General features: G+C 44.5%; 1 protein-coding gene across 1 annotated transcript in view; it reads left to right on the top strand.

The window, feature by feature from the left end:
- Positions 1-8,068, top strand: part of LOC149458077 (cytohesin-3) — a 69,448-nt gene extending 61,380 nt beyond the window's left edge. Inside the window, exon 8 of the mRNA XM_089682764.1 lies at positions 4,236-8,068. Within this exon, the coding sequence (XP_089538890.1) occupies positions 4,236-4,308 (73 nt within the window). The 3' untranslated portion in view covers positions 4,309-8,068. The remainder of the gene's footprint in view (positions 1-4,235) is intronic.
- Positions 8,069-22,023: the final 13,955 nt, after the last annotated feature.

The raw sequence follows: 22,023 nt of genomic DNA, 5'->3' as shown, positions 1-22,023 counted from the left end.
TCCATGGTAATTCTGGAGGAGGTGCAGAGATCCACAGCTCAGATGGGAGAATCTGTCCACAGGACAACTATTATTGTGCACTCCACAAACCTAGCCTTTATGGAAGAGTGGCAAGAAGAAAGCCATTGTTGAAAGAAAGCCATAAGAAGTCCCGTTTGCAGTTTATGAGAAGCCATGTGGGGGACACAGCAAACATGTGGAAGAAGGTGCTCTGCTTAGATGAGACCAAAATGTAACTTTTTTTTTACCTAAAAGTAAAACGCTATGTGGAAAACTAACACTGCACATCACCCTGAACACACCCACTGTGAAACATGGTGGTGACAGCATCATGTTGTGGGGATGCTTTTCTTCAGCAGGGACAGGGAAGCTGGTCAGTTGATGGCAAGATGGATAGAGCCAAATACAGGGCAATCTTAGAAGAAAACCTATTAGAGTCTGCAAAAGACTTGGGACTGGGGCAGAGGTTCACCTTCCAGCAGGACAATGACCCTAAACATACAGTTAGAGCTACAATGGAATGGTTTGGATCAAAGCTTATTCATGTGTTAGAATGGCCCAGTCAAAGTCCAGACCTAATCTGACAGAGCTTGAGCTATTCTGCAAAGAAGATTAGGCAAACATTTCACTCTCTAAATGTGCAAAGCTGGTAGAGACATACCTTTTTAAAAAAAAAAAAAAAAAACCTTGCAGCTGTAACTGCAGTGAAAGGTGGTTCTACAAAGTATTGACTCGGGGGCTGAATACAAATGCACACCACACTTTTCAGCTATTTCTAAAACATTTTGAAAACCATTTATCATTTTCATTCCACTTCACAATTATGTGCCACTTTGTATTTTATTGGGATTTTATTTGATAGACCAACACATTTCAAGGGGTATGAATACTTTTTCAAGGCACTGTAACTCTCCTAAATTAGCTTCTGAAGGTGGTCGTTCAGAGATTTTCTGGACAACTTATTTGATAACTGAATAAGCAAAATGTTTTAGAAAAAAATTACATTGCCATTTTTTTGGGCCTGTAGTGAAGTAGAGATCAGTGGAATGATCTGCACAACGCAACAAGGTAATCGAGAGATCAACGATCCCTGGGAGTGATGCTTTTTAATGCTACCTAATAGCAAAAGATGTGCAGTGCTTAGCGACCTAAAAACGACTCCCCTATACGAATATATATATATATATATATATATATATATATATATATATATATATGCTTGTATGTGTATATATATAAAAACCATAATACTGTAATCAAATGTCCACATTCAGAGATGAGATCAGCAGTCTACTGTGGAAAAAAACAAATCACCATACACAGTGCGACAACAAAAAAATGTGCCTCCAATCCAGTGTTGCGTTCCTTCACCCGTTAATATGACAGCTCACCCTTTAGGTTGGGGGGAGGTTATACAGCTCCACTAGTAATCCAGATGTTGGTACCTGTACACTCCCAGCATATACTTTCTGAATTGACACTCTCCGTACATGGTGCATTCTGTATATACTTTATTTAAAATGAATATGGTTAAAAACACTCACATGCATAATAGATGAAGCGCTCGGCCCATACACGTCTGTATTTTGTATAACCACAGTACCTCCAATAGTTTGCAGCAGTATCCTGTGCCTTCTATGCCTCCCAGCGCTCTCCCTTCTCTTCAGCAATCTCAGCTGCTGCCCCTTGCATTAGAGAGGCGTACTGCAAGAAGTTAGTATTTATAATCTGCTGTGCAAGACACTCTTTTTCGCTTCTAAAGAGACAATTTATTTCAAAGAAAATCTCCCCAAAGGTAATATGCGCATTTAATGTATTTAATGCATGTTATTTACCTATAAAATCCTCCCTTGTGTAAACATCGAAAAACCCTGAGACTACTGCTGGGTGCCGCCATCTTGGATAGTATGTCGGCAGCCTTTTTTTTCATATTTCAATGGTTTTTATTAATTTTTAAACAGTATAAAACAGAGGCAACAAAACACGCCCATGCAGGGGCTATCAATTGCACAGATAAAAAAATGCAAAAAAACCCAAAAAAAAACAGTGCTCTAACGCCAGCAGGGCAAAAGGTACGCCCACGCAGGGGCTATCAATGGCACATAAGTTACAAAACATTAATGTAACTGACTATAACAACTAAAGGCAGCTGTCCACTTTCAGACCAAAAACAAACAGAAAGAGAGGAAAAAAAAAAAGAGCGGTCCAAGAGCGCCAATACCGAACGCCATTACATCCCCAGACTAGCCGGGGGGGAGCATGGGAAAGGCATATTGCAACCACGGCTCCCATATTTTCAAAAATTTACATTGGGAGTCGTTGCAGATACTCGACATCTGTTCGTTGAGCATCATAGTCATCATACGATCCCGCACCCCCTGAAGAGGGACAAACGGACTCTTCCAGGCTTGAGCAATTGTTCTAGTAGCCGATAAAAACAAATAGGAAGCCAACTTCTGCTGACGAGCCAAGAGGCCCGGTATGGGGCAATGAAGCAAGGCATACCGAGCATCCCGGCGTATGGAGAGATGGAACAAGGTGAAAATGAGGCCAAACACACGAGACCAAAAACGAAACCGTCTCGGGCATGACCACCAGATATGCAATACATCTCCATGATGGCCACAACCCCGAAAACATTGATCACTACAGGCAGGGTTAGCCTGGGCCAAACGAGCCGGAACCCAATACCAACGAAACAATACCTTATAGGCTGCTTCCAGCGTGGTCGTATTGAATGAGCATTTAGCTATGAGTGACCAGGCCTTATTCCAGTCCTCCGGATCCACAGCCACTCCCAGGTTGCGCTCCCACTGAACTACATATGAAAGAGAAGTATGCGATGAGCGTCTGTTCAGAGCTGCATAAAGAAGGGATATAAGGCCCGGGGCGCCTGGACGCTGCTGGCAAAGCTGTTCAAAGGCAGATTTTTGGTACAGGAAAGCAGAAGTGCCCCGCAGCGAGAGCAGCCAGTGCCAATTGAAGGTATCGAAAGAATTCCGCCTGGGGGACATCCCGGGATTCCCGAAGAGAATTACAGGTGGGGAAGGACCGAAAAATCAAAAAGTGTTGCACCTGCGAAAAACCATTAGTCACCCACCAAGAAAACGCCCTTGGGTGATCTAAACCCGGTGGGAAAAGAGGGTTGTTGCAGCCTTTTTTTTTTAAATCGAAAATTACTTAGAACTCCCAAACATTATTATATATATCTTTTTAAGCAGAGGCCCTAGAAAATAAAATGGTGGGTTTTGCAATGTTTTAATCTAACATGGTATTAGCGCAGTGGTTTTTCAAGAGCAATATTTTGGGAAAAAATACACTTTAATGCATTTTAGTGCCCACAAACACAATATAATACCTACTTTTTGGTAAGATATAAAAGACGATTTTACGCTGCGCAAATAGATACCAAACATGTCCCGCTTTAAAATTGTGCACACCTGTGGAATGGAGACAAACTATTGTACATATAATTCTCTATAGGTGACATTTTAAAAGTCTTTACAGGTTACCACATTAGCGTTATACATGAGGTCCAGCCTTGGAATTATTACTCTCGCTCTGATGTTCGCAGTGATACCTCACATGTGGTGCGATTGCTGTTTACATGCGTGTGGGACTAACACATGCTTTTGCCTTTACATATTTATTGAACAACATCCCTTGTGATAGCATGGGTTGTGATAGATCCTTTTTATGTTTGTGAGAACCCAGACCTCTCTTCTGGCCTCCAAAGCCGTAGATCAAACCGAGATTGGTTTGATCTGCTGCTTCACAAGCTGTAAATGACTTGTCAGCAAACAAACTGAAAATGTAAGTGACAAAATCCTCATCGCTTCCAGTTTCTGACGTCACACAGTGGGGGGAACAATATCAGTTCCTCTCGCTGTGTTTGGGGAAGCCGATGTCACTGGTCGCATCCTTACCAGGTTCTTTCTTCCCATCAGGGACCCTCTTGTGCCGCCTGTAAAAGTAACCCAAGCAGCTAAACAACCGCCGGATTACTCTCTCCGTGTGATGGATCGCTGGCTGTAAAAGATCATGGTTCTTGCCTCAACCATGATCCCCATACAACCACCTCAATACGAGGCCATATATATGCGTACGGCAGTATTGAGGTAGTTTAAATTGACTCTGGCAAGGAAGTTGGCTTGCTTGTATTGTTTTCTGGAGCAGAGTACGATATGCATGAAAAAATGACTCTTGATGGGTTTTGTTTTTTATTTTTTCTGCAGAGCGAGTATCAGCAGAGATCCATTCTATGACATGCTTGCAACAAGAAAGAGAAGAATTGCAAACAAGAAATAACCCAGGCTACGCTAAAGCATCCTACAAGATTTTCTGAAAGAATCTCATGGTCAAGTCAATGGGCCAACTTTACCCTGGACTTCTATTGCCACAACTGGCTTCACAATCACTGGGGTTTTCTGCCAATACTGAATATGTAGTATCAACCTGGTCGGTCAAATATTCATGTGCAGGCTCCTGCAATATTTGGCTTTTTGGTTCATTTTTGTTTTAATTTGAAATCCAGACATGGTTCACATGAAGAACAGACGTCATCTCCTTTAAAAGAAGTCTCTCATTAATCTGTAAATATCTCCCGATACATCTGTGTTACGAAGGCAACCAAAACACTAAATCTCTATATTTATAGTAGAGAGCTCTACGATTTAATCTTTATTCAATCAAGTATTTGCTAGAATGGCAGCTATATAGATGGTACAGATTACAGTGGACCAGGCAAGCTGCGAGCATAGCATTGCATGTTGGTTATGTTTGCCACAGGAGCCTTCTAGCTCTCCTGAATTGTACCTTGCCAGGAGCAATTTTTGCCAGTATATCCTCTTGATTGTATTTTGCTGCTTCTCAGGCAATGGGATTGGTTTGCTTCAGCAGCCAAACTTGTCTTGGAATAGCCACTGACTATAAAATCTATAAGCTAACTTGTCATCTGTACAGATTTTCATTATAGGATATATAAAACACATATATATATAAATATATATATGTATGTATAGGCTGATGCCAGCTTATGGTGACCGTATTTGTAATAGTTTAAGCGGTGGGAAGCCATACCTGTGCCTGGGAAGAACAAGAAGGTGTTATACTGTACAGGTGTTTTCCAGGACGATTGCAGACATGCATGATTGAACAGCTCGGTATCTAGTCTGCTGCACCGAGCGGTTTGAGGTTTAATACAAGAGAAATACTAATCCTGCCTTAAACAATCCAGTCATTGATGTCTTTTAGGTGTAATTTGCCTAAGGGCAGCCAATGCCTTTTTTGTCTTCTGTTTAGTCTGTCAGATGTTTCAACAAGGCGCAGGTTCACAAAGAGTATTTCATTATCCTTTGACATCACTCCAGTAGGCTCAGATAGGAAGGGGTTCTTTTTCATTCTTAGATCTCCTTTGAGCCTTCTTTGTTTCATCTATAAACATACAGAATATAACTGACCATATGCAGTTCTCTCCTATTGTGTGGTCCTAATGAGTTTTTGCTACAGGAGGCCTCTTTGGGTAATTGGCAAAGTTAGGGAGAGGGTTATTTTTCTAGGGTAGCTATATGTGAGAATGTTAGGTAAACAGTTATACCAAGGCATTCAGCAAAGGTTTAGGAAGGAGAACCACAGTATTAGTAGTATTTGTTTTATTTTTTTTTTGGTATGGCACATACTTTTAATTTTAAGTGTAGCACAGATGACTTGTAGACTGTGGAGAAGAGCAGTAGCAGTGCTGTTGCTTTTTAGAAATATATATGACTCTTTGGCTCGGAGTAAAATGGAGGTTTTGCCCTTCACAACCAGTCACAGCCCATATCTTTAGCAGAGGCTAAGAAATTAAAGCAACTCCAGTTCTTATGACTAAAGTCCAACTATCTTAAGACTTTCCTTGCTCAAACACGTTTTAGTTTAAGGGCATATTCAGCATTTATTTTTATGCATTCTGGTGTATTAAAACTTGCATTCTAGCTTAACAATTTTAGTTATCTCCCAAGTGAAAACAATTTCAAACCCATTCTAATACTATTGTAGAGAAATGCATTACTTTTTAGTGTGCAGGCTTATTATATCTGGAACAGGGTAGCCTCTTCAATCTTGATATAGTGCCTGGACTGGCGCAGTAGGTTGCTCCAGGTGCCTGCCTGCATCCTCAGTGTATATAGAAAAACTGGGGTACTGTATTATCAGATGGTTGTAGTGTGGGCTAACTTTTCCCATTCCCCACGTATTCCCTCTGGTCATTTTGGTCACATTTTATCACCAATAGGAAGGCATAAGTAATGGGTATCGGCCACAGTACAATCATAGTGGGTGCATTATGCATGATAAATCAGCCTAGGTTTAAGGGTTTTCTGGCACCTTGGGGGGTGACTACTATAGAGTGCAAGGTTAAGAGGTAAAAGGTTACAAATAATTGCATACCTTTTAAAATGCATAACATCCCTTGATTGTTGAGGTTTCTCACATTTGAGTGCCTACCTCATCTTTTTAGCTATACTATCCTGCAGACTAGTGATGTCACGAAGACCAGATCTTTTTTGGCGTAATGATGTCCCTATTAATTGTGTAAATATTAATTAGTTTGCCTTGCAGAATGGCTACCACCTCTGGGTGACACTTTAAATAGTAGTATTGTGGTGTTCATGTTATTGCTACGTGAATTGTAAAGAAAGGATTAGCTGTTGTTACCCGAGATGAGGTATCTTTCTTCCATCAGGCTTCTGCTGCAAAATAAATGAACTAGCCATGTGTCCATAGCTCTGGCTGTGGAACCTGCATATGTTTTTGTTTTTTTTTCTTTCTTTCTGCTCAGAACTCTTTTAGATGATTACATCTCCTTAGCTGTTTCTTGGCAGTATCCTCATTTTGGCACATTCAAATGCATGCTCTCCTACTAAGATGAAGGTCAGCAAGCAGTTAAGAGAGATCTAATCACATTATCTGGCCGTAGCTATCTTCTGAAACCTGGTGACTTCATTTATGATGGTGGATTCCATCAACTGTCATTTGTCAGCTGCAATCCAGGAGGTCAGTGGAAATATTTCTGTAGAATACATCACCTAACTCTGACCACATGCTGAACAGCATGGTCTTGGAGCTCAGAATGGGGTTATCCATTGTTACTGTGGAGATTCCAGCAGAGAGGGCATGTGGCATGTACAAGGAGACAGCTGATGGTTGTAGCCAAGTTGTTTAGGGGAAGGGAATTATTGCAGTCCAGTGCTAAATTAAGTGTGGCATCCCCAAGATGTCTTTAATGCAGAGAATTTGTAGTGCTATGCAGTATTTTTTTTTTCTAACAAGCCAACCCTGCTAAAGTTAACATGAGTTTTTTTTTTCTTTCTTTAGAAAGCATTACCTATATAAAGTGTCACCCCTTCTTCATGTCAAAGGGTTGCATCCATGTATTAATATTTTTTCTTTCTTTGCCATATTGCCTTTTTCCCATCTAAATGATTCCCTTGCACTGACCAGCATTTATGCTTTCAGATTTTCCTTAATTTTTAAAACCGTATGTAGACTGCTATCTCAAACTGCATAGATATATAAATATAGAAACTATATCCTTTTCAAGATTCAGCTGGCCTAAATCTTGTGCTCAGAAAACAAATATTGGTACGTTCGTGGGGTTTTTTTTTGTTTGTTTTTTTAAGTCCTGAAAACAATTTGTGCTTTTGCAATACAGCATTTGTATTTTCGAGAAACATTCTATCTTCGCATTGTACAGCAATGCATACTGGGTAAAATCCCTCCCTGTTTTTCTTGTGCTATTAGGTCATTTGTAGACCGGAGGCTACCGTTCAAATATTTTGCATATCATTCTTCTATTTATTTTTTAGTATCTTCAGAATATTTGTAACTGCATTGAAATTTAATTTTAAAAAAATGTAAATATTGTACAGTTGTATATTCGCTTATGTGCAAAAATGTAAACCCAATTCTTTGCATGGAGAATTCTGTATCTTTTTGGAGTACATAACTCAGTACAAATGGTTACTGGAAAAAAAATGCAAACACTGTTCCCTTTCTTGGAAAATAATTAAAGAAGTATATTGTTCAAAAATGTCTGGTGTCCCTTTAATGTTCTATTTTGATTGACAGCCTGCAAGTATATACTGGGCAGCCATAGCCTTCTCCAAAGGAGCTCAGCAAAGTGCCTGGCTGTCTTGGTCTTCACTATTTTGAATCAAACCCAGAACATGTATGGAAAGGAATGTCAGCTGCTGATCTGCATGCTAGTAGTAGTTATAAGAGGTCATCAGGGGTTAATCCCATATATCTGTCAATGCAGGTGTCCTTCAAATCCTCCAGTCCTAGATAAAGTGGTGATGGGTTAGAGCCTCTTTCAGGTTTTAATTGCTTTCTTAATCCCATTTAATTAATGTCCCCTTGTTTCTTAGCCTGTGGAATGGGAAATAAGGAAATTGTGCCACCAGGGCAGGTATGTGACATCAAAATCCAGAGCGGTTCTATCCTTTTCCACTCTATCTCTGAAAGTGCTTTTATTATTATTATTTCAAATACTTATATAGTGCTGTCAATTTACGCAGCGCTTTACACACACACACACATATATATATATATATATATATATATATATTTTGAACATTCACATCAGTCCCTAACACCCAAGGGGTGTACAATCTAAGGTCCCTAACTCACATTCATACATACACATATTAGGGCCAATTTAGACAGGATCCAATTAACCTATCTGCATGTCTTTGGAGTGTGGGAGGAAACCGGAGGAAACCCACACAAGCACAGGGAGACCATGCAGGAGATGCCATGGTCAGGAATCAAACCCATTTAGTGCAAGGCAGATGTACTAACCACTAAGCCGCTGTGCTGCTTATCCCAGTGATGAAACAGAAAGTAAGGGTAAATCTTCCCAGAATTAAAACTTTCCCAATTGTATGCAAAATGTAAACTAAAAAGACTGACTGGAGTTTTATAAGTACATGACAACTAATGTGTCATCATAGTGGTTGTGGATATTTTTCCACCAAAGAGACCAGTATACTCTCTCTGACAATGGCTTCACCTTTGTTTCTCCCAAGATGCTGACCCATAGATTATATAAATCCTGGTGCCTGTGCAATAGCCGTTGAATACTTGGTTGTGGACAGATTACACAGGTCAGCCCCTGCTCTTACTCATTACCCTGTCCGTTGCCAGAAAGCTTCAGTACACTGGTACCTCCCAAGCATATTGCAGTGTCAAAGGCAGCCCTACCCCATTTTGCTTATTCAGTTACAGTAGTTTGATCAGTAATGCTACAATTCTGCCAAAATAAATTAGACATATTACAGTACACATCAACAGTATAATTTAAAAAGATCCATTAATTTCATCATTAATAAGTGTTTTGGAGGTCCAGTAAAGTGGTTGCACCTAAATAAACTGCCATGCTTCCCCCATCACCACTGACTGTGTAAATCCCTCCCACAGTGCTATTGTGTTCTGCAAGCAGGGAGCCTTTCCTGCCAGCAGAACACAATGTTTATTGCTGGCTTCTATAGCCACAGGCAGTAATCGTATGCAAAAAAAAATCCAACAGGCTGGTTGTACTGAAGTTGATTGATGGCTTGACTTCAGTACAACCAGCTTGCTCATAGATGGATCAAATCTCAGCCAATTTAGTTCTCTCTCTCTGTTTATTCTGATTACATTTCTGGTGCAGGTAACATCATTGGGGGGGGGGGGGATTTGCAAAGCATACTACCCAGTATTCTTAACACATTTTGGCCATACACACCTTCTCCTGTTCTAATTGTTTTTTTTCTCTCTGTACTTGCACTCTATTGTCCACACAAAAGAAAAAAAGTGAAATCCTAGTACTATCTTATAAAGCCCTAAAAAATCTACCATCTTCTTGTCTCCAAGTATATACCTCTCTGGAACCCCCTTTTCTGTGTAGTTGTTACTGTTTACGTCTATGGGCTCCAGGACATGTACTACTCCCTTCCGCTGAAATGCAACTCTGAATTCCATCAGGTTTCCCATTGCCAAACTTCATTCCCGATAACCACTTTTTCAGAATTCTATTTACTACTTAGAGATGTAATGCCACTTGATGCTATTGACATACATCCTTAAACCCAGTCTGTTCCGATATTATAGTCACCTGCTTCCTTGGCACCCTTCCACAGGCAGAATTCTGGGATATGAACAGCTAATCTTGAAAATACTCCCTCCCCATTACAAACACCTATGCTTCCCACCCTGTGATTTAAAAAAAAAAAAAAAAAAATTCATATAATTGTCATGCTGCTTCAGTTCGGTTACATGATCCAGCTCCCCTGTGTCAGCACCGCTAGAGGGAAGGGAGTACCAACAGGGGATGGGCCATAATAAACCTATAGGTGATGTCTCAGCTCAGGCATTTGCAGTCATTTGAGTGTTCTCCCCTGTAGCCAGCTGCTGGCTGACACAGGAAAGATCATGTGACTGGGTCAGAGCAGCATGGTAATAGGAAAGTACACACATCTTTCTTACACAGGTTGGGGATGGTGAATATTTTTAAGAGTAGCTAGGGGACCCTGGAATTTTACTGCCATAAGACAAAAATTAAACCAAATGCAGTTTTACTTCAGCTAATTGCAGTGCAGAGGATTTTTTCCCCCAGCCTTTTCAAATGTAAGAAGGCTATGACTTTCCTGAGCCCAGTCTCAAATTTGATATATTTTTCTTCATGTTTTGATTTGGAATAGAATGTGTAGTGTTCCCAATGCATTTCTGTGTATGGAAATAAAAGCTATTAGAAGGATTTTGAGTTTTATTCCCTTTTTTCAACACACTGCTATTATTGTGAACACAACTGTATGTAAGCACAATGCAGAATAACCTCATGCAGTTCAATACCACCCAGAAAAATTACATAAAAGTGAGGCAGAACAACTTGATAAACAAATGGCAGGAAGATACTGTAAAAGCTTTGACTCAGGTTCCAAAAATATCATCCCAAGAAGGGGCAATGAGGGTGAGTGGGCAATTACAGATGGGGAATAATCAACCCAAGGAACAAAGAATTAACTAGAATCAAGTTTGTTTAATGTCAACAGAAATGATATGCTTGAGGGTTTAGGGGGCTGGTGGACCCTTGTGTATTGGGAAAAGAAAAATAAATATTGGACCGAGATATGAGGTACTCGTTCCGAAGAGAATTAAACCCTTACCAGGCTATTATAAGAATCCCCTGTAGCGGAATCATTTTATAAACAGGATTTATAGGAACACTCACTGAGCAATCAACCAAATCCCAGATTTTACAGCAGGGGGGATCCTCCAAACTGCAATCCCTTCAGAGGAAAAGGAAGGTACAGTCCAAGGTACCAAAAAAAAGAATGTATTGGGCACCCAGGAATGGATTTCAACAATTGGAACAGGGGCCCAAGTATCTAGAGAGAAGGGGTTGCAGAAGAGGAAGTATGAGTAAAAGTACACTGCTCCAAAAAACTTAAGGAACATATCAGATCTCAATGGGAAAAATCTCATGCTGGATATCTATACTGATATGGACTGGGTAATGTGTAACATAAGGATGCCCCATCGTTTGATAGAAATGAAAATGATCAAACTACAGAGGATTGAATTCAAAGACACCCCAAAAATTAAAGTGAAAAAATGATGCAGCAGGCTAGTCTATTTTGCTGAAATTGCGTTGCAGCAACTCAAAATGGTACTCAGGAGTTTGTATGGCCCCCACGTGCTTGTATGCATGCCTGACAATGTCGGGGCAAGCTCCTAATGAGATGATGGATGGTGTCCTGGGGTATTTCCTCCCAGATCTGGACCAGGGCATCACTGAGCTCTTGGACAGGAGGTGTTCTATTGGATTGAGTTCAGGTGAGTCAGTGAGTATCATTCACTGGTATCAATTCCTTCATCCTCCAGGATCTGCCTGCATACTATCACCACATGTGGCCAGGCAGTGTCATGCACAGGAGAAACCCAGGACCCACTGCACCAGCCTAGGGTCTGACAATGGGTCCAAGGATTTCATCCCAATACCTAATGGCAGTCAGGATGCCGTTGTCTAGTAGAGGACTGTGAGTCCCTCCATGAATATGCCTCCCCAGACCATCACTGACCTACCACTAAAACCATGTTACAGGCAGCATAACATTCTCCATGGCTTCTCCAGACCCTTTCAGTTCGGTCACAAGTGCTCAGGGTGCACCTGCTCTCATCTGTGAAAAGCAAAGGGCACCAGTGGTGGACCTGCCAATTCTGGTGTTCAATGGCAAATGCCAATCGAGCTCTATGGTGCCAGGCAGTGAGCATGGGGCCCACTAGAGTACATCAGGCCCTCAGGCCATCCTCGTGAAGTTTTCTTCTGATTGTTTGGTCAGATATTCACTCCAGTGGCCTACTGGAGGTCATTTTGTAGGGCTTTGGCAATGCTCATCCTGTTCCTCCTTGCACAAAGGAGCAGATACCGGTCTGGTCCTGCTGATGGATTATAGAACTGTCCAGCTCTGCTAGAGTAAATGCCTGGCTCCTGGAATCTCTTCCATGCTCTTGAGACTGTGGTGGAAGACACAGCAAGCCTTCTGACAATGGCACGTATTGATGTGCCAGGCTGAAGGAGTTGGGACTGCCTGTGCAACCTCTGTAGGGTCCAGGCATCGCCTCATGCTACCAGTAGGGACACTGACCCTAGCCAAATGCAAAACTAGTGAAAAACAGAAAATAAGAGTAGGGGAAAAAAAAGTCAGTGGCCTCCACTTCTAAAACCATTCCTGTTTTGAGGTTCATCTCACTGTTGAGAATAGAGTAGATAGAGTAATAGCACCGCCACGTACAGGAGTGAGGCTCTAGTTAGAAAGAAAATGCAGTACTACCTTTGGACAGTCAGAACTAGTTTAAAACCCCTCTCTGCTGCAGGCAAACCAGTTAGTCAAAAAGCAGTACAGGACAAAAAAGGATTTTACAGTAATAAAAAAAATATATATCTTGTTCTCTTGGGTTCACTGATGGACACCCGTCTCTTCATTCTTGACCAAAAACAAAATCTCTCAAAAAGGGGTGGGGGGAAAACAAAATCAAAGTAAGAGCCAAATCACAAAACAGGCAATCACCTGAAAGAATAAAACACCCACAGAGCAAACCAAGATGTTCAAACAGCTTATAAAACCTTGTGGCCAAAGGAAGCATTCATAGATTCAATAACATCAACATTGTAAAATTTGGTAAAGGAATGCAGAAGACCAGGTAGCCACTTTGCAACTTTAGTACCTTTCCCCATCTGGTGGATGTGGTTCAATTGCCCTGGTAGGGTGCACCGCAATGAGGAAGGGAGGGGCCCGACCTTTAATTGCAAAAGCTTGAACCAACATCTGCCTGCTCCACCAGGTAAAAGTAGCAGGGGAGGCCAGCCTTTGCATGTTCAGTCCAGAATCATGAACAAGGAATCCGACCTCTGGAAGGGAGCCGTAGCGGACAATGTTCTGATTAAAATCACAAACCACCTTCAGAAGTAAGGACTTGGGCATAGAATCACCTTATCCCTGCCAGCATGAAGTGTGCGGAAGTAGTCACAATTAAGCAACCTTCTGAGAGACTGCAGAATATCTCTAATTATCTCAAACACAGGCTTCTGAAGGACCAAAAAAAACAGGCTCAGGTGCCATGGCGGCAATGGAGAACACACAGAAGGTGCCACATGATGCAACCCTTGCATAAAAAGGTACAAATCAAAGGATGCTTAGCTATTGGACATTGAAAAAAAGACAAAGAGCAGAGACCTGACCCATTACAGTATTCAAGGCAAGTCTATGCTCAACACCCCATTTGAGAAAGGCCAAAATCCAAGAAGGCACATGGTAGGATACCTGTAGTCTCACACCATGAGATATAAGCTTTCCAAGTGTGATGAAAGATTTTACGTGAAGTAGATTCATGTGCCTTCAACATGGGAATCACAGAGTCCGACAGCCCCATCTCTCAAAACCTAGCTTTCAATAGACATGCTGTTAAGGTCAACAACAGTAAAGCAGGGTAAGACAGAAGATCTTCCCATAGGTGCAACCGCCAGGGAATGTTTGCATCCAGCCATACCAGGGTCGGCGAGGCCAATTGGGGGCCACCAGAATGACAAGAATGCCTTTGGCCTCTATCCACTATCTGCAGGAGGAGTTTGAGAGTAGGGAATGTATAAATGAGATAATGGTTTCACAGTGCCACCAAGGTGTCAGTTGTATCTGCCAGGGGATTCCTTGCCACAAACTGCTGAACTTTCCTGTTGTGATGTGATGCCAGGAAATCCACATCCCTGAAATGTGGGATCAATTATCACACTGATAAATATGGTGACTACGGAGGCTATAAGTAGCTAAAATAAATTGTGAAAAAATAGTGAAAATAGATAATATATAAAATCCCACATTCAGGGATTCACTTATCACACAATAGTGATGAGTGTGGTGATCAAAAAAGACATATTAGTGAAAAACCATATATAGGTGATATCACAACAAAGATGTATAAAAAAAAAAAAGACTATAAAAGGTGTCACATAAAAAATTTCCAAGAAGGATAAAGTTCAAAGATACGTGGAAAACACAGAATGTTCCAACAGATCAAATAGTGCAGGTGATACTGTTAAATCTGCACGCCAAACAGAAGGAAATTAACCATAAACAGCTGAATTGCCCTCTCACCTCCTTGAAGTGACCCAATGGGCCAAAACACCTGTTAGGAAACCAGAGTGAACATCCACAGCCTAGGCTCCCCTTCAAAGATAATATGAGTCTGCAGCGGCGATATCCCCTTCACAGGTAAGTGGAAGAACAGCAGGATCCCCCTCAGGGATGATATAGTAAGATTCAGCCAGCTCACATCAAAAGGGAGGATAGAAACAGAAAGAGATCTCCCATAGTGTAATACTGTTTAATATTGTTTAAAACATGTATGGCCAAATGCCCACTCACTTTTGTAAAGCATATAACAAGCTGAAAAAAACTTCATGCTATGGGTGTACTTGCATGGGCGTTTTAGGGTGAAGCAAGATGGCGCCCACGCCTATGTTCCTATGCGCTACGTCTCGTTAACGTGACTTCCTCAGGGACTTTTTTTCTTTTATATTCCTATCACTAGCGTTTCTAAATTAATACTTCACTAGTAATTCACAATAATTTTTTCCCATCATGGATCCCTGAGTGGATCAATTCACTTTATGATTTGTGAGTGTTTACTGTATTTTTTTTCACTGAATTTCACTGGTGGCGTACATTAGTCACATCTATTTTGGTGGATACAAGCCATTAGACCATGTTTGGATGATTTATACAAGTTTTTTGTGCATTTTATTCTATTCACCAAGTTCTTTTATATTGGTATGGTACATCATTTATTTGTTTATTTTGTATATCTGATGGTTATTGAGTCAAGCTAGTGTAGGAGTAGTGTAGGATTGGGGTAGCGCTGCACCAATTTACTTCATAATTTAACCTTCCCATTTCATGCTGTCAGCAGTGGCACCACATGGAAGAAAAATGTCACAAGGCCTGAGAAAGAAAATTATTTCTTTAATAAGTAAAGCTTTGCTGATCTTGTAGTCTTCACCTTTCTTATGTATTCAGAATACTGTAACAAAAGTGATAACCGGAAGCCCACGTGCCGCCATTTTGAAAGGGGGATTTCAGCATACACATGGCAGAAAGCACTGTATAGTGAGTTTTCAACCCTGTAGTGTCCCAGGAGGACACATTTTAATGTGAGTTGAACATATCTTTTTAATAAAGGCTGATTTTAGCATAAATACTACACTGTATTGAGCATTTTCTTACATGGCTACTGAGCGATCTGGATCTGCTTACAAGTGCTGGCAAAGAGTGGGAAGATCTGTGTACCATTTACACCCTCCCAGGTTAAACGGAAAAAGTGTAGTTTGATCTGTCATTATGGGTCAAACAAGGAGGTGAGCCATAAAAATGTGTTGGAGGTGGAAGAGCAATAAGGGGTGACACAGGAACACCGTACAAGTGTATACAGTAGTGTGAAAACACTGGTCCACTTGAAGTACAGCAGATTTAAAGGGACAGTTCACCATTACTGAGATTGTATTAAGTTGACACTTTTGTTCATGTATTTGTATCACAATATACAGGAAGTGTAACTGCACTGGTCCACATGATGTGATTAAGGATTTAAAGGGACAGAACTATAAATGATTATTTTATTGCACTATTTATGTTATATTTATAGGACGGTGTAGGTGCAGTATCTATGGGAGTTTATATATACGCATTGGAAAATACTACAAGTAGCATATACAGTACTGATTCGCATGAGCATGGCAGATTGATTGTCACCATTTATATACGCACGTATAAGGTTATAAGCACCATTATATTTATTTCATTGTTGTGCTGCATTTCTTCACTTACTTTACTTTGTTAGATGTGGGAACACATTATATGCTAGCTGCACACTTATTTAGGAGGTTTTATTGCGCTGAAGATTTTCTATACATATTGTCATTTACTATAAGAAAGGTGAAGGCTACAAGATCAGCGAAGCTTTACTTATTAGTCAGAATACTGTAGCAAAAGTGATATAAAAAAAATGTAACAAAGATATAGTGGCAACCATCTCACAGAGACGCCCAGGCCATCTATGGAAGTTAACACCTCGACCGGAGCATCTTCTGATGAGAAGGGCTGAAGAAAATCACCATGAAAGAAAATCACTATGCAATCAATCAATGGCCCCACATTTGTGGGAGTATTTTGTAGTAAACAAGATTTGTTAATTTGCACACACAAAAAAGTATTTTTCCTAACAAATTCATTCAAGACCATGTTGCAAAAATGAAAAACACAGCAATGAAAGTTTTAAGAGCAAAGCTAAATTTTAAACAAAACTCTAACAAGAATTCAACTTTAGGTGAGTCTAATTATTCATTAACCGCTTAAGGCCCACCCACAGTACATTTACTGCTGGAGGGCGGGCCCTATGTGGAAAATCACATATATATACACACACGTGATTCTGCTTTCCAGGTGGGGGGGGGGGGTGCACGCGTCCGCCCTACCCGCACCACCAATCGCGGCCCCGGGTGTCAATCACCAGGTACCGGCTAGTGATTACTGGTGATCACCAACAGGGAGGAGGGCTGTATTGTTTACCAACAGCCCTTCTCCCTCTCAGTGTGCTTTACAGTGAAGCCCGCCCCCTAGTAAAACACTCCCATCACACAATTAATCCTTTGATTGCCGACAAATGTTAACCCCTTCCTGCCCAGTGCCATTAGTACAGGGTCAGTGATTCTGATTTTTTTTTTTTTTTTTTTAGCACTGATCACTGTATTGGTGTCACTGGGGATGTCAGTGACACCAAGTCAGTTCCCCCCAGTGTCAGAATGCCTACCGCAGTCCCATTAGAAGTCGATCGCCACCACTATTCGTATTAAAGAAAAGAAAATTCCAGTATCTATGCCGCCATTTGTAAATGCTAAAACTTTCACTAAACCAATTTACACGTATTGGGATTTTTTTATAGCAAAGACATAGCGCAGAATACATTTTGGCCTAAATTTATGACAAAATTAGATTTTTTAATTTTTACTGGACATGTTTAATAGCAAAAAGTTCAAAATATTGTTGTCACGGTATAGAGGCTTGCCAATTATTAATCCCCTTATTAATGCCATTAATGCCCTGTATCACATGCCCTCAGCATTCTGCTCTATATCGTTCCAATTGTCCCGTGTCACTCAGCCAAATGGCCTAACTCAATGGCCTAATTCAATTACTGTGGGCCCCCCTCCCGGCCAGCTGCATTGCCAGCTCGCCGCACACCTCCCAAATTGCCTTTCATCTAGGCCAACATCATCCCTGCTCCCAGGATGTCGCTGTCACCAGCTTGATTCATCCCTGGGGTCTAGTGTTCACCCCTCCCCCTCTCATCCTGCCGCCTCGGGATGAGAGGTGAGACTTCCACCACCCCATCCTGAGACATCCTGCCTGCCATTGCCAGAGACCCCACAGAAGGGAGGAGAGACTATCACAGCCTGCCTACCATTGCCAGAGACCCCACAGAAGGGGGAGAGACCATCACAGCCTGCCTGCCATTGCCAGAGACCCCACAGAAGGGGGAGAGACCATCACAGCCTGCCTGCCATTGCCAGAGACCCCACAGAAGGGGAGAGACCATCACAGCCTGCCTGCCATTGCCAGAGACCCCACAGAAGGGGGAGAGACCATCACAGCCTGCCTGCCATTTCCAGAGACCCCACAGAAGGGGGAGAGACTATCACAGACTGCCTGCCATTCCCAGAGACCACCCGCCTGATCCGGACTCCACAGGTACCTGTGTTCCGCTTCTACCCCTGGGAGACCAGGTACCCTGTTGGATCCGTGAGTACCTGCTTCCCCCGTGTTACCTGAACTGTTGCTGTGGTGACCCCTCGCACCCCCCTCCTTTGTCAGACTACCCGTTACAGGGACACCCCCTTGGCTCTCCTGGTGGACTATAAGTGGGTGGGGCCCCCTTGTTATGCCTTTTAGTGGCAAATTCACCCTCTCTGCCACCCCCCTTATTGAAGGACTGCCATCTGTTTGTCTCAATAAAGCTTTGTGCATTTGCCATCCACTCTGTGTATCCTGTCCTGCCTTTCCTCTGTCAAAGTGGTTGGCAGCGGTGGGATCAGGACACTGAGGAGATGGCAGACAGCGAAAGCCAGCTGATGGAGAAACAGGCCCAGCCCAGCGAATACAGGAAGTATCTATGTCGTCCCTGCAGGAGAGGGCTGAGGAGCTGTCCCTTACCTGGAAGGGCCTAGTCTAAGAGGATCTGGTCACAGCCCTTGAACAGGTGGACCCCCAGGAAAAAGCAGATCAACCCCAGCCTCCCCAGCACGCCATGACCCAGGGCCCAAGAGCCCCTGGCTTACTCGGGTGGAGGAAGAGATGGCCCTCCTGGGGTCAGACGCAACAGCAGAGGACAAGCGAGAGGCTATCCAGAGGGCGCATGAAAGAGAGAGCCAAGGGAGCCACTCTGACCTAAGCTGCCCGTCCAGTCCCAGGGCCGCGGCCTACCCCCCTCCCCGGGTCAGCCGCAAGGACTTTAAACCCTTCAACGAATCCATCAGGGATGTAGAGGGAGTTCTTTCAGGACTTTGAGCAGCAGTGCCAGCTCATGGAGGTGCCCAGCACGGATTGGATACGGCACCTCGTGGGTCTGCTAAAAAGGGGTGCAGCTGCAGCCTACCGCACTCTGGATTATGTGGATGGCCAGGATTATGCCCGGGTCAAACAGACTGTGTTGGAGTATTATGCAGTAACCCCAGAAGCGCACCAGGCGCGCTTCCGTGACCTGCCCTGCCATGCGGAGCCGTCCTATCGGATGTATGCACACAAAATGTCGCAGTCCTGTCAGAGGTTGCTAGAGGGGGAACAGACCCGCACTGCAGAAGAAATCATCCAAGCATTTCTGAAGGAGCAATTCTACAACCAATGCCTGGCGGAGGTGCACGGATGGGTAAGAGAGAAAGCCCCTATCACCCTTGCAAAGGCCGCTGCCCTGGCCGACGAGATCCTGGCCATCAAACCACATTGGAAACGGCGGGCCCCTGAGCTGCCAAGGGCCCCGCCCCCCACCACCTCTGCCAAAACGGGCTCCCCACCTACCACTGCCAATCCCGCAGGGCCCCCCATGGAGCGCCGCTGCTACGGATGCAACCAGACAGGGCACATCCAAGCCAACTGCCCCACCTCCCAAAGCTGTTGCTTCACCCGTCCGGTTCACTACCTGAAACGCCATCCCGCAGAAGAACCACTGCCCCCGCCTCCCAGCGAATGGATGAGCCCCCCGGACGCCAACCAACCCCGGGGGATTTACAGTGTCCACCCCCCGGGGGTTACATACTCCGCCCAGAAAAAACACCACCTGCAGGCCGTGTGGGTAGACGGGCAACCCGCCACCAGCTTTCAGGATACGGGGGCCTTCCTGACCATCGCTGATCCCCGAGTGGTCGGGCCGGAAACCATCCAATCCGGCCCTGGATTCGCCATCGAGCTGGCAGGAGGAGCCGGACATCACATCCGCAGAGCATCTGTGCGCCTCAACTATGGGTTCGGGGAGCAACAGTGCCAGATCGGCATCATGGGCGGCCTCCCGGCGGATGTCCTACTCGGCAATGGCAGAGGGGAGGTACGATGCCAGTATGTCGGGGCAGTGACCCGGCGCCAAGCAGGTCAAGGTCCTCCTACAGACGAAGACACCACGGGACCTTTCCCCAGCATGGACTCGGTGAGTGAACCCCTACCTGACTCAGACCTTCCCCTGACCTGGGATCGGGAGGCCTTTAAGCGGGAGGTAGCCACAGACCGCACATTGGCTAAGTTTAGGACCCAGGCTGCCGCAGGGCAGCAGGAGGGGGATGGGGGCCAGCTTTGGTGGGAGCAGGGGTTGTTGTACCGCACAGCAGGCCCAAGCCGCCCGGGTCAACACTCTGCTAGCCCCACCTAACTGATAGTACCCCGGCGGTTCCAGTTCCCGCTACTCCAGATAGCCCATGACATTCCAGTAGCTGGCCACCTGGGTAAGAGGAGAACGGGGCTGCGGCTGACCCAAGCCTTCTAGTGGACAGGTATCACCCAGGACGTAGCCCACTTCTGTCAGACCTGTTACATCTGTCAGACGAAGGGACACCCAGGGGACCACCCCAAGGCCCCGCTCCACCCCTTACCCATCATTGACGAGCCCTTTCAGCGGGTAGCTGTAGACATCCTGGGACCCCTGGCCCGGCCCAGTAAGGCCAGCAAGCGGTACATACTCACAGTAGTGGATTACGCCACCCGTTACCCCGAGGCTGTCCCCCTGTCCAGCATCTCCGCCCCTAAAGTAGCCGAGGCCCTCGTCACCGTTTTCTCCCGGGTGGGTTTCCCCAGCGAGATCCTGACGGACCAGGGTACCCAGTTCATAGTTCATGTCCGAGGTGGTCCAATCCCTCTGCTGCACGTGCGGGGTACGGGCGATCCGGACCACTCCCTATCACCCCCAAACTAATGGCCTCTGCGAGCGCTTCAATGGCACACTGAAGAGCAACCTGAGGTCCTTTCTTGATGGGGAGGCGGACTGGGAGAAGCTCCTTCCACACCTGCTGTTTGCATACTGGGAGGTACCGCAAGAGTCAACGGGGTTCTCCCCCTTCGAACTCCTGTACAGGCGGAAGGTCCACAGTCCCCAATCCCTGCTCCGCGAACATTGGGAAGGGCAGATAGAGGACACGGGTACACCAGTCGTTCCCTACGTTCCCGAGCTACGGGAAAGGCTGACCCGCCTGCCCACCATGGCCCACGGCCACCTCCAGGCAGCCCAGACATGCCAGAAGGTCTTGTACCACCGCAAGGCACGCGGCCGCGAGTTCACTGAAGGGCAGCAAGTTCTCAAGTTAGTCCCCAAGCCCCAGCACATCTGGGAAGAACCCTACAAGGTCCTCCGCAAGATAGATGAGACTAGTTACATCATTAGTCTCGACGCCCGCAACCGCCAGCAGTGCACAGTCCACATCACTATGTTGAAAGAGTACCATGACCAGACTCGCCGTCTGCCCCGCCTCCACGGGCAGAGCAGACGAGGGAGCCCTGCCCGATCTCCTGCAAGCCACCAAGGTCACCACTCCCCTAGATCAGATTCCCACGGGAGCTTGGCTAGCGGACCGGGCCGTCGCCTTCTCGGCCACCCCGGGCCACACCAGGTTAGCCCTCCACCACGTGGAGACCCACAGTCAGAAACCCATCCAGCAGGCCCCATACCGAGTCCCAGAATACGTGAAGGCGGTCATCTGGGCAGAACTCTCCGAGATGCTCCAGCTGAATATCATTCAACCCTCCTGCAGTCCTTGGGCCTCCCCGGTGGTGCTCGTGCCAAAGGATAGGACCACCCGCTTTTGCGTGGATTACCGGAGGTTAATGACTACACTGTCAGTGACGCCTACCCCATGCCCTGCATAGACGACCTGCTGGACCCCTCTACGTTAGCACCCTAGACCTCAGCAAGGGCTATTAG

Source organism: Staurois parvus, unplaced genomic scaffold, assembly GCF_062004578.1.
Source record: "Staurois parvus isolate SC_StPar_1 unplaced genomic scaffold, SC_StPar_1.0 ptg000297l, whole genome shotgun sequence".
In the NCBI taxonomy this organism is placed as follows: Eukaryota; Metazoa; Chordata; class Amphibia; order Anura; family Ranidae; genus Staurois; species Staurois parvus.
This window is presented reverse-complemented; position numbering and strand designations above follow the sequence as displayed.